Below are 13,360 nucleotides of genomic sequence, written 5' to 3' on the forward strand. Positions count from 1 at the left end.
AAGGTTTTTTGGGTGTTATTACCTACTGGGGGTGGGGGTGCTAAGTAGAATGAAAAAGAGACAACTGAAAAGATCATAGGCTGTTTTAACGAGATTACATGAAATACAGGAATATAGCTACATTAAGCAAATTATAGCAGCTGATATAGGGTGCCACAGCACCAAGCACAAAAATTGCAACTGGAAGTCTAAACCATGATGCAATTGCTAGGAGAGGTGGGGCTGCAGGAGCAAAACATAATTTTGTAATCAGACTGCAAAACTCTGCTCTGGACAAGAATGCTGGTTCATTACAAGATCAAATAATACTTATTTTGATTTTACTTTGATTTAATAGACACTATATTCATGTTGAGCGTAGGTGAAAATTTCAAGATTATCCCGTAGAAATAAGGAGACCAATAATGTTTTTCCAAAATAGATTTGTTTTTGAATGTCGGAGCTGAAAATTACGAGCAAGCAAAATGATGCTCTTCACCAAACAGATCAAACCCTTCACAAAGCCACAATTTTACCAGGGGATGGTATTGCTGTGAATAACAGGTAAATGATACTGTTAAAAGAATAGTTTCCAACATCGTGTTTGATTGTAGATGTGGACAGGATGTAGAGCCTTGAAGCTGCTTGTCGATATCACAGTTGTTATAATATATTAACTTGTGGCTCCTTTCTATTTGCAGCATTTATTTGTCCGAAGAACAGTCACTATGAGCTTTGTGCACCCGGCTGCCCGACCACCTGTGCCGGGCTCTCCGCTCCGGCAGGCTGTGATGCCCTCTGTGGCGAGGGTTGTGCTTGCAATGACGGTTTTATCCTCAGTGGAGACAAGTGTGTCCCCATTGCTGACTGCGGCTGCCTGTATAAGGACCAATACTACCAGCGCGGTCAAGAATTCTTCTCCAACAGCCTGTGTCAAGAGCGATGCCAGTGTGGAGACAATGGAGCTGTGACTTGCCAGGAAAACACCTGTGGGCCAAATGAGGAGTGTAGGGTGGTAAATGGCATCCAGGGCTGCCATCCTTCAGGATCTGGCACCTGCGTAGCATCTGGTGACCCTCACTATCTGTCATTCGATGGTCTTGCCTTTGACTTCCAGGGCACCTGTATGTACACCTTAGCAACTGCTTGCGGCAACACCAGAAATTTGGCCAACTTCTCTGTGGTGGTGGAGAATGATAGCTACGGCAGCGGCAAAGTAGCAGTTACCAGGATGGTGGTGGTGACAGTGCAAGGGCATACCATAACTATCGAAAAAGGGATGAGCTGGAAGGTTAAGGTGAGTCTATTTCAGGATAGTTCAATCTTTCAGTATACGGACACAGAAAATCTGTACACGTGCAGGCCTAGATCCTAATACCTACCACACAACTGTGCTTCCTACTAAACCTCTCTTCAAGTACTTTCACTGAACCAAAGCAATTACAAGAATTAGCATTCTGTATATATTAAACACTGCACAAACTGCACCTTCCACCCTGCTATCAAACTGGTGTGCAAAGTGTAGATGCTGAAATAAATCCACAGTAACACACACAGTGAAATAAGAATGACACAATTACACCACCATATATTATTCACAGCTAGCAACAACATGCATAAAACAACATTAAAGTAACAGTTAGTGTTGGAAAATGGGTTATTGGTAAGGGAAGGTAAGTACCTAAACTTAGCAATAGGCCACTAACCTCCACTTAGGTCCAGTTAGGTCTCAATAAATTAAACCCAGCTCAAACCTTGGTAGCTTGGCAACGAGCGACAAGGCTTAACTTAGGAGACATATATGTAAAGCATTTAAAAATCACAAAACAGTAAATAAGTAAAACATAAAACACAATAAAAATCCAACACTAATTTATAAAAATAGATTATATTTTTATCTTTCAAATGACACCAAAACAAATAAAATCGGAAAATGGGGACCGGAGATATGAATTGTTAAAGAATTAATGCTTTCTATCATATAGAAACAAAAAGCGCAAATCTGGTCATCTGGTCGCACCTTGACCGGGGCAAAGTCAAAGTTTAAGGCATACTGCGATGGAGCCCGGCTCGGCTACAGCCAGCGGGAGCCCTCGGTCAAAAGTTTACCTTAGAACTTAGTCGTTTTTCCGGAGATTTTCTTCAGTGGGACCAAGTCTCAAGTCCAATCTGACCTCTTGGAACTCTTCCTCAGATACGCGTTGCGGGAGCCCTCGGTGGAGATTTTTACCTTTGGACTTATTTGTTTTTTCTTGGTGAAAATCCTGCGACCGGGGCAAACCTGAATCTTGATCCGATGTCCTTGGAGCCCTCTTCTGATACACTGCCTGGGAGGTCCGGGTCAACTTCCTACGTTCGGACGTAGTCACTTTTTCTGAGATTTTCTTCACCGGGACGAACCTGCAAGTCAGGCCGGGTCGCGGTTGAGACAAGGTGGCTAGAGTTGCCGCTTTATGGAGCTCTCCAAACTTCTCCAAACTTCTGGATATTCTTCCAGATGTTCCTTTAAGGGTCTTTGGAGGTCCACAGCTCACCCCAAGGTTCCAGAAGCTCTTGAGGGTGCAGACTACAACTCCCAGAATGCATCTGGTGCAAACTTCTTTTTGGCCACTGGGCAGTGGTTGGTTTATTCAGGAGTTGGTGCAGGGGACTCCTGTTAGCAAGTTTTCACCTGTAGCAAACAGGGAGTCCCTCCTTGAACCAGTTGAAGCCAGGCAATGTCCTTCTTGTGGTGAAGCCCAAGTGTGCAGCTGGTGCAGTCCTCCAGAGTGCACTGTCCTGGTGCAGGTCAGGGGTCCAGCAGGGCAGTCCTTCTTCTTCTTCTGTAGTTCTTCCTTGTTGGAATCAGAGGTGTGGGTCTGCCAGTTTTATCCTTGCTCCTGGGTGAAAAACATGCGGGTCCTGGTTCTCCAATCAGGGGCAGGGTCCTTCACCCTGTGATGATAGCTTCCTGGGAAGTGTGGCAAAAATCAATCCCAGGGAGCAACATTCCTCAAAAATCCATCATGGCTGAAACTGATTTTTGGAGGTTACGTCTGTCTGAGCCCATCCACTGGTGTGGCTAAAAGGCCTGAACACACCTCTCTCCTGCCCTCTCCTAATCTAATCAAGGGGGCACCTAATTGTCTGGGTTTGCAGGAAGTGAGGGTGTTGCTGGGTTGCTCCAAATGTCCTTCCCTGCCTTTGAAGACCAGTTTGGCAGCCCTCCCATTCTTGCTTCCCCATGTGCTGAGGGGAGATTTCCTTCCCCAGGCACATATCTTTGTGTTGAGCCAGGCCACTTCACACCTCATCTATGTAGCCTGGACAGGCTGCCAGAGGCTGGCCAATCAGAGCAAAGGAGCAAAAACACTGCAGGGCTGAAGTTGGCAACTTTTCAGGTAAAGTTTAAAACTCCTTATCGGAACAAGTTATATTAAATATATTAAATCCAACAGCTGGAAGTTGTGGGATTTATTATAACAATTAATTTGATACCAAAAGTGTTGTATCTGTTACTTAAGGGGGCTTTTAAAATGAAAATAAAGTCTCCCCATTCTAACCTATGAAGGCCATTAACTACAATAAGGGGGAAAACAAATTTGGCTGTTTTACATCACTAGGGCTTATAAAACTATTTTTTATAAGGTCCCTGCTTATAGTTACATGGCACCCAGCCCTAGGGGCACATAGGGCACACCTTAGGGGTGCCTTATATGTACACATAAGGTAGTTTAAGACTTTTGGAACTACTTTTAATTCCAAAGTCGAATTTGCATGTAACTTTAATTTAAAAGCAGACAGTAAGGCTGGCCTGCATTTAAAATGATACTGCACACCTTGGCAGTGCACCTGTGGGGGCACCACCTATGCTGGGGTCCCTAAACCTACATGCCCTACCATATGCCAGGGACCTATAGGTAGGTTGACTTAGCCAATTATAATTAGCCTAATTTGCATACTAATTTTACACAGAGCACAGGCCCTGGGACTGGTTAGCAGTACCCAGAGTACCATTAGAGTCAGGAAAGCACCAGCAAAAAGTGAAAAATGGGGGCATGAAGTCGGGGGCCTCTGCCATCAGCCCTGTTTTCTCACAGTTAGGGACCGTGGCTGCAAATCAACCTGGAGAAATCTGATGAGATACAAGGGGATTTGGGGCCTGGGGGGAGATGTCAGAGGAGTTATTATTAGTGGACGTAGGATAATAAGAACTGATCTAAATGGAAGGAGTGTAGGAAGAAGGGGAGCTAAACAGCAAGCAGAGAGAATTTTCTGCATGGATTTTAGTGAAACTCATTTGCAGCAAGAATAACAGTGTGGTGTACTCATTGGAGCAGACACAGCAGGAAGGCTGTTATCCCCACATTCTCCTCCCACCTGAAGGGGAATACCCAGTGGCTAGAGAAGAGACATAACCCATTCTTAATTGCTATAAGTCATCAGCGACATCCTACTTCAACTACTCTTTGTAGGTATGATCTGGCTTCATCCCTGACAACAGGGTTTCTTACTGATCCGTGCAGTGCTCATCTCTTTGGATTAAAAACACAATATGTGGCAGTCTCTTTCATAGAATGGTTTGCACTGAGACCCTAATGATCAACTAAAAGTTCCAAGTTCTGCTAACATCAATGACTGAGATTGTGTACAAAGAAAGAGATTTCAATCTGCGATGAGTTTCCTAGGCTGTGGGAATCTAGCTCAAACAGTGGGGCACCTGTTATTTTCATCTCATTTTGCTGTTTCATTGACAACTGTAGTCATCCAGCATGAACGTTTCACTGGGTTAGTCAACAGGAACAATGGGCCTTATTACAACATTGACAGAGAGGGTTTCCTCCATTACAAATGTGGCGGATATCCCCCCGCCGTATTATGACCCCATTATATTTAATGGAGACCGTAAAAGGGCGGACAGGATATCCGTCACATTTGTGTTGGAGGAAACCCCTCCCTCAAGGTCGTAATAAGTGCCAATGTCTTTAACATGGGACAGTTGTGAGTTCTGGCGTAAGTGTATTCCCTAATTCCTAAGGAAATAATAAACAATGTTGAGGCTAATGTATGTCACCTGCCTTTTGCATTCAGTTGAAGTAGACAATATTCTGCTTAGATACACATTGGATCAAATCTTGCTGTGACCCAGTTTTCTGGATCGAATTTACCAAACTGATTAAGGTGGGACCTCCTAAAGCAGGAGCAGATTCAGTCATAACAATAGTTTGGTTTTATTTAATAAAATGTGGCTTTGACATCAATTAAAAATGCACATGGTGAGACATCAACATTTTTTGATTATTTGACTCGTAGTTTGCGCAAAACCATACGTTGGTGCATCAATTCCTAATCAATCTATCCTCGAATGTGAAATAATTAATTTGGTTTCACCAAGTACTCCGACGTTGTAAGTGAGGCTTCTCCAAGCAGCTTCTAAGCATTAACCTAAAAAGGACTGCAGATTGACAAGACAATTTGATCTGACTTAATGCATTTCTTGAAATCACCCAAAAGGAGAATATATGTTAGAGCAGACTAAGGGATTGGATCTGCTTCAGCTCTTGAAATAATCAAATAGGGTCTTCATGTTGACTAGATGAATGGATTTAGTATACACCAATTCTTGAAACAAATAACTGGGGGATTACATGGCCAACTAGTCTAATTGTTTAGTGCTACCTTGTTTCTTGAGATAAATAAATGGGGGTTACATTGCTGCCAAGTGAATCAGATCTCTCTTGTCTCTTAAAATTAACCAAGCTAATGAAAATAAATGAAACATTGACCTACCTAGTATCTTTTAAAGAGTAACTATGGAGCCCTTTAAGCAGTACTTAGCAGTAGTGTAGTGTAAACAAGCCCCTTGAATTAGGTCATAAAGACAGAGTCCCAGAGAGTGGGACAGGAGCACAACAAATGTGGCGGAGCTAATACTTTTATACCTGAACATTAGTTAAAGACATGAAAAGGCCAGCAAAGAGATGACAGAGCATGCAAGCAATACAATTAACTCAAAACAGAGAGTATGTCTGCATTCCATCTGTTTTCTCAGCCCAAAAAGCCCATATCACACATCTATAAGACAGACGTGTGGCTCACTCGGAAGATAAGCATTACTTTTCATTGTGAGGGTCCTGTTGTATAAATTAAGTTAGGAATCAGGGCTCAGGAGTAGTCTTTCCTAACATTCATGTCTCAATTCTGAGAGAAGCCTACTCATCCATGCAGTGCCCACAATCAAAGACATGATGACTGCATATCTCAGATCTCTTTGGGTAACTAGTACTCATGATTACTAATCACATAATAAGCCATCACATAAAACCTCTTAAAAAAAAGCTAAACACACTTACATTGAGATCATTCTATCAAGGATCTGCAAATAAAGTGTCTTTAGTTGGAACTTGTGCTAGACAGCCAAAGTTATAAGCGACTCAAATACTTATTATAAGCGCTTGGTGTCCTGTAGGAATTTACCAACTTCACCAGTAATCATGAAAATTGTGCTTGAGAATAGGACTGGAACCAGCTTGTTCAATTATTAAAAGCTTATTTAAATCCAGTTCAAGAAGATGCAGAAGATGCACTTACAGTTCCATCAGTACAGACTTTCTCATGTTGGCTTTCATGTGAGGATTTTCAGAAAAAGGGCCTGATTTAGAACTCGTTGGATGGGTTACTCCGTCACAAAGGTGACAGATAACCCGTCTGACAAAATCTAAATACCATAGAAGATAATGGGATGTAGATTTCAGCAGATGGGATATCCTTCACTGTTGTGATGGGGCAACCTGTCCGCCCAGTTGTAAATCAGGGCCAAGATGTGTTTCCTGCTAGTTGTATAAAGGCTAAAAAAAGAAATCGGTTCCCTGTTAGTTTTTTCTTGATATTCCATATGCCGATATTTTCTGATCTGGTGAAAATTTGTGGTGATGCATGAACACAATAATTGTCCCTGTCTCATGCCTGGTATATGGTAGCCAATGGATTGTGTAAATGGAGTTCCTAGTTGTGTAGTGTGTGTTAAGAAATTCATCATTTATTTGACGTTCTGCATAACATTTGATAAGTCAGGAGCTAATGACATGCTGATACATATAACAAAATCATTCTATCTTCAACCAGTTGACATATTTTATTTTTAACAATGTCTACACTGTGCAATCTAACTGAATTGTACAGAGATTCTCCACAAATCATAGCATTTTTAGCTGCTATGCAACTCTATATGAGGTCCTATGTCTTTCTGCCATGGGACTAATGCTATTTAAGCCAGCCATGTCCAACTAAAAGCATGACACAGATTGTTTTCCGAATGTCCCAGGTGACATGCAATACTGGATTTTGACTTTTCGTTGGTCTCATATATCTTATATGTCTATGTATTGAACAACAGATGCCTAGATGACAGAACTAATTGATTGTCATCTTTTCTCATGTAGGTAAACAAAGAGTTGCACAATCTGCCGTTGACTCTAAATGAAGGAGACATTGTCATCAACCAACAAGGCAATCATGTAGTTCTCCAGACTAAGTTTGGTCTACAGGTTCTCTATGACACAGTGTACTATGTACGGGTGGAAGTACCCAGCACTTACAAGGAACATATGTGTGGCCTGTGCGGCAACTTCAATGGTAATAAGAGCGATGAGTTCCTCTTGCCCAATGGTGACATTGAACAAAATGCTCAGGAATTTGGCACTTCCTGGAAAGTCAAAGTGGAAGGGTCTAAGTGCTCTGATGGATGTGGGGACAAGTGTCCGGTGTGTGATCCCATGAGGACTGCCATCTACAAGAGAGATGTCATGTGCGGCATGATCACAGCAGAAGATGGGCCCTTCAAGAGCTGCCATGACATTGTCAATCCACTGGACTACTTCAATCACTGCATCTATGATATGTGTGCTGTGGATGGTACAGATAAGATTCTCTGTAAAAGCTTGCAGGCCTATGCCGCTGCATGCCAAGCTGCTGGAGCAGACATTGGTTCATGGAGAGAAGCCTCCTCTTGTCGTAAGTGAATTTGTGTTTGCATCCTTTTCCTATTCCTATTATTCAAATGTAAAATACTGAGGCCCTCATCCAGAGAGAGTGTGGAAATTGGTTGTCATACCACAAGTACTTTAATTGTGTTATAGCAACCTTTAACACTAACATAACTAGAAATCCATATATAACACTGTTGCTGCAGCATGTTTTTGAATATTTAAGAGGCACTTAATTATTGTGGGTGATGTGAGGCATGGAACCCCCATTTAGGGAAGGTGTACCATCAGAGTTTTGTGATGTGCTATGACCTGTTTTCTCTACCAAATTGTTGTTAAAAGAAGCAACGTTCATTTACCAGATATTCAACACAATTGTACTCCCAACAATGCAGACTTTGCTGATTCAAGAAAAGTGAACAATTGCTATGATAGCTTCCACAAATCTTTTTCTGGGAACCTATAGAACTCTGACACATCCCTTCTCCATAATAAAGTCCTTCTGCAAATGGAGGGAATTTTGATCTGAAATTAAGCAATGAGATAGAGGGATCTTATTGGCTTTTCAAAGCAAAAAATTGACTAATACATATACAATGAAGTGCTGAATGGCAAATCACCCAATCTCTAATATAAAAATGTGTAAAGAAATTGTGTGCCAAGAGATAAGTCACCACAGCTTCAAAATCAGAGGCCACAGAAGTGTCTGCCAAAAGATGTGAGAGAAAAGCATTTCCCAAAGCTCATCTCAAGTTGAGTGTGATAGTGTAGCAGGTCTTAACTTTTTGACTTTCGCGGAACCCAGTGAATCCCTAGTTAAAGTTGGGGACCCATGCCCAAGCGATTTATAGGATGTGAACCTCAAAGGAATAGACAAACATAAAGAAATAATTATATGTCAAACAAACACACAAATTATCAAATATTTTCTTTAGGTCACAAGCAAAAATCTAAATTATAATGTTAATGGGAAGGTTGGAGCTTTTCAGATTTTGGGTTTATTTCTAAACAACAAAGCTATATGATATGCTCAATGATAGCTTGTTGCCTTTTTTTTCCTTTAATGCATCCTCCATTTTGTCAGAGCAAGCTAGTGCTTAAATCGAGGCCACTAATCACCCATACTACCGTTTGACATATTCGTGCTGCTCCGGCTAAACAAGCTAAGTTTATCAACTACATTTTTAGCCTCCACTTTCAAATGGTTTCACTTTTACAGTAGCTTTGTTATTTATTATACTTTATCAATCCATGGCCGACTTTAGCACTGATGGTGCCCTGTGCAGAAAACTTTGTTGAAATCCCTCTATACCTTCTTTTCACATGGAACCACCACTGGGGGCTCTCATCACTTCATAACCCCTCTCCCATATTCATTGAATTTTTTTATGGCCCTACTCCTCCCAATATTAGGTGCTAGATCGCTTTACTTCACACATATATTATACATAGATAATAATTCATAGGTGTGTAAATCAGTGTGTAGGAAATGGGGGCTACAGGGTGTATGAGTTCCATATCAACACACTGGTAGGCATTGAATGTTAAGAGTGATTTGCCTGGAGGAACATAGAGTCAGAATTTAAAATGTGACACAGTGATTGGGGGTTGTCTGCCGTAATAAAAAAGTATTACTACACAAAGGCACCCTTTTTAGCAACCTCAGAATAAAAAAAGATTGGGGGATTAAAAAACAAGTTTCCAAACCACCAATGCCTTGAATATTGCAATCTGTTTGATGCAGATTACTGTGCTTTATTAGAGAGATTGTAATTTATGAAAGTAATAAAATTATCTCTTTTACAAGATCATAACCCGGTGGGCTATCTACATGAAATACAAATCTGTGATCTTGCTGTGATGAGTTAAACTTCTATTAGAGAACACTCAGGCCTCTCAAGAAAGTATATCAATCACCACAGTTAATTTGATATTTTTATAATTGCCTAATAATTGCACATTACGTGAAGAACTCTGCAGATTGTGCCTTCAAACACGTCTGATATTTTAAAGTGAAGTTCCCCTGAGCTCGAGGCACAGTGTTGAGGCACCGGTCACACAAGCCTAAAGCTGGCACTGGCTTCAATTGATATTATTTCATTTTCTAACCTAGAAAGTCACAGACCTCGTGAGTAGGAGTCTTGGATCCTCAGGGATCTGCGGACTTCAGTTTAGGAATCACTGTGATAGTGTTTAACACTCAATAGCAGACTTAAACTGTCCAAAGTGGAAGTACTCACACGGGGGGGTGCAGTGGAAAAGTGCTACCCATCCTGTAATCCTTACCGATCACAACAAGCTCTCCTTGAATTAAAGATAGCATCTAAAAGAGTAGGTACAGAGAAAACATAGCTGATATTGTGTTTCAGTTAAATAATGTTTTATTGTTTTAGTAAAACAAGTTACAGCAGTAGAAAAGCACAATCAATAACATATTAGTAGAAAGAGCATTGACATGTGGTAGAGGGATTTTAGCTAAGGGGACATATATGGGCACTGAGTCAATTGGAAACTAGAACATAAAGAAGGGTTTTGGGATAGAGCTTATAGTCTAGGTCACCTTTATAGCAGCCCTACAAGGAAAAATATTCATATTGGTGGCATGAAAGAAGCAACAAAGTAATCACACAAATGACAGAAAAAAGATTAAAAAATTGGAAAATCAGATAATTCAAAGTAGTTTACTGTCTATATACTCTGAAAGCCTACACATGAAAGGAATTCAATAAAAATGTGCATGCACAGCAGATGACATTCTCCACAGAATCAAATCCAAATACCATACTCATGGTGAAAAAAAAAGAGACAAGCTCCTGACTAATTACCTCAAACTAAGAAAAAACAAAAGGCTCTGAAATACCTCGTATAGTTACGGACCTTTAGAATCCTTATACAAAAAACAAACATTGCTTTCTTGTCCTCTTCCATCCACAGCAGGCATCACAGTGATACAGACCAATCACACATGAGTGCAACTTCACTGAGGCGGATATCATCATCAGCACACACAGTTTAAAAAAACAGGAAAGTCCTCCAAACTGATTGAATCCTTGGTGTCTAGGTCTGTACTACTGGTTTAATGAAGCATCTAACCATTGAGGAACATTCACAACCATAACCCTTATAAATACAGACCCATAAATGCAGACTGTATCATTTTGGCCTAAGTTCTGGCAAATTGCTTTAATCATATCATATCAAATAAGATCAACCAAGATCAGTCTGCGTTTGTCTGCGTTTGTCAAAGGAAGACTGTCAGGAATTAACACATAGCTACTAGCTAATGTCATGTCCCAAGCAGAACTAAGGTGGTCATTATGAACACAGTGGAAACAATTGCCGTGTTCATGCTGGCGGTCAAAACACTGACCGCCAGCGACCCCGGAACCCCGCCGGCCAAATAATGAACTTTTCTGTGGGCCGGCGGGCGGAAACATTGTTTCCGCCCGCCAGCTCTCAGAAAGGCTCGGCTGGGGTGGGACATTGACGGCGGCTCCACACGGAGCCGCCGTCAATGCCTCTGTGCCTCTGTGTGGCAGGTGCACCCGTCGCGCAGATCACTGCCCGAAAATCGTGCGCGACGGGGCACTGCAACGGGGCCCCTGCACTGCCCATGCAAATTGCATGGGCAATGCAGGGGCACCCCCTCTGCCAGCCTTTTTCTGGCGGGATATCCCGACAGGAAAAGGCTGGTGGGAAATGAAACATTATCCGCAGGGTAGCGCAGCTACCCTGGCGGATGGTGTTTCAACTCGTCGCCCGGCTGCCTGACGGCGGGAACCTGGCGGTGGGTGAGGGCTGCCGCCACTGCCGGCATGGCGGGCCAAACCGCCATGATCGCAATGAGGGCCTAAATTAACTGAATTCATCATGCATTATTGCTGTCCAAGACAAAAATACCTTTGATAGATCTGAATGGCCATTTCTTTTTAGAGCTTTTGAATGGCATGTTTGCCCTTCAAGATTATCACGGCCAAGCTGAAAAGCATCAGTCCTCACTAATGGGATCCTTTCTTGCAAATTCAACCTCCATAGAGCAATTAGATAAATCTGCCCTCTCTCTCCACTCCTGATAATCCTAGCACTAGAACATCTTTTAAAGAAAATCAGGAAAAACAAAGACATCAAAGACATTATATGACATTCTCATTAATTCATACTATAAGCATACATAGATGATATCCTTCTCTTTGTCAATAACCCACATAAATCTATCCCAATATACTTTTCAAAATCTACAGCCACAAGCTTAACCAAGGCAAAACTGAAGTTTACCCTTACCAATAATATGTCTGAAACACCACTGGCATATCTGCCCCTTTGAATGGTGCCCAACAAAGATAGTGCCTTCAAACACATACTGTATTCTCTAAACGTTTTAGTTCCCCCTTCATCTCCAACCATAGAAAGGTGACACAAAAGGTCAATGAGAAACTTGAATATTGGTCTCCTCTTAATCTCTTGTGGTGGGGCCGCCTCAACCCCTTGAAGATGGTACTCAATCCAATCATCCTATACACGTTGTTCCACTCACCTTCCCATTAGCCTTCTTCTAGGTAATTCCAAGTTATTTATGACTGAAAATACAAATTTCACTTAAACTTTGCTCCCCTGCCTCTTTTCTAAATGTGTTTTCTCATGGACTTTGTCAATCAGCTTTTATTCCTTAACCAAGTTTTCCATAAATTTTTGCACTTCCAGTGAAATTTCTTTCTCTACCTTCTATTACTGTCATAGTATGTAGGCAATATCAAATTGCTCTCAATCAGTGTATTCTAAAATCAATGACGTCTCAAGACATCTGTATCTTCCTATAGTAAAAGCAGCATATGTTGCTTGTCACTGGTCTGCTAGCTATCCTGCAGTTCATATATTTCAGTGATCACTTGAAGAGATACTAAAATACACAATATTCAAATGTATAGAGCATGGTGGTCTAGTGGGCAAATAGAAATCCTTCTTTGCCTGAATCTCCAGTCATTTAATAGTCCTCTAGAACAAAACCATAAGCAAAGGATATCCGACAATGGTCCACAATAAGCAGGATATTCACATGATACAAATCCAAATTCAATATAATATATGTAATCATTTACAAAGTCTGTGGTTACCCTAAATATCTGGCATGGCTTTGTCCTTCGTATGCCAATATTGTACATCTCTGAAGTCTAGCAAATGTTAACTACATCTGCCAAATGCTTTATGACTGAGACAGACTTCCACTACCAAGATAAAATCCTGTGCCACATAGGACCAGGCAATGTGACAACAGCTGAAGATTTGTACATGTGGCTGTTTTGCTCCTTAGGTCCCAAATACGTTTGGCGGATAAATGTGTATAAAGGACCATAATTTCCATTATTGCCTGGTATTCCACACACATATGTGCTCATAATGAAATGGACTATATGGAATGG

The 13,360-nt window shown here is 41.4% G+C and overlaps 1 protein-coding gene across 1 annotated transcript in view; it reads left to right on the forward strand.

The window, feature by feature from the left end:
- Positions 1-13,360, forward strand: part of LOC138246473 (IgGFc-binding protein-like) — a 292,884-nt gene that overhangs the window by 257,527 nt on the left and 21,997 nt on the right. The window contains exons 24-25 of the mRNA XM_069201110.1: positions 681-1,276; positions 7,401-7,971. Coding sequence (XP_069057211.1) covers positions 681-1,276; positions 7,401-7,971 — 1,167 coding nt within the window. The remainder of the gene's footprint in view (positions 1-680; positions 1,277-7,400; positions 7,972-13,360) is intronic.

This window comes from Pleurodeles waltl, chromosome 7 (genome assembly GCF_031143425.1).
Source record: "Pleurodeles waltl isolate 20211129_DDA chromosome 7, aPleWal1.hap1.20221129, whole genome shotgun sequence".
Lineage (NCBI taxonomy): Eukaryota > Metazoa > Chordata > Amphibia > Caudata > Salamandridae > Pleurodeles > Pleurodeles waltl.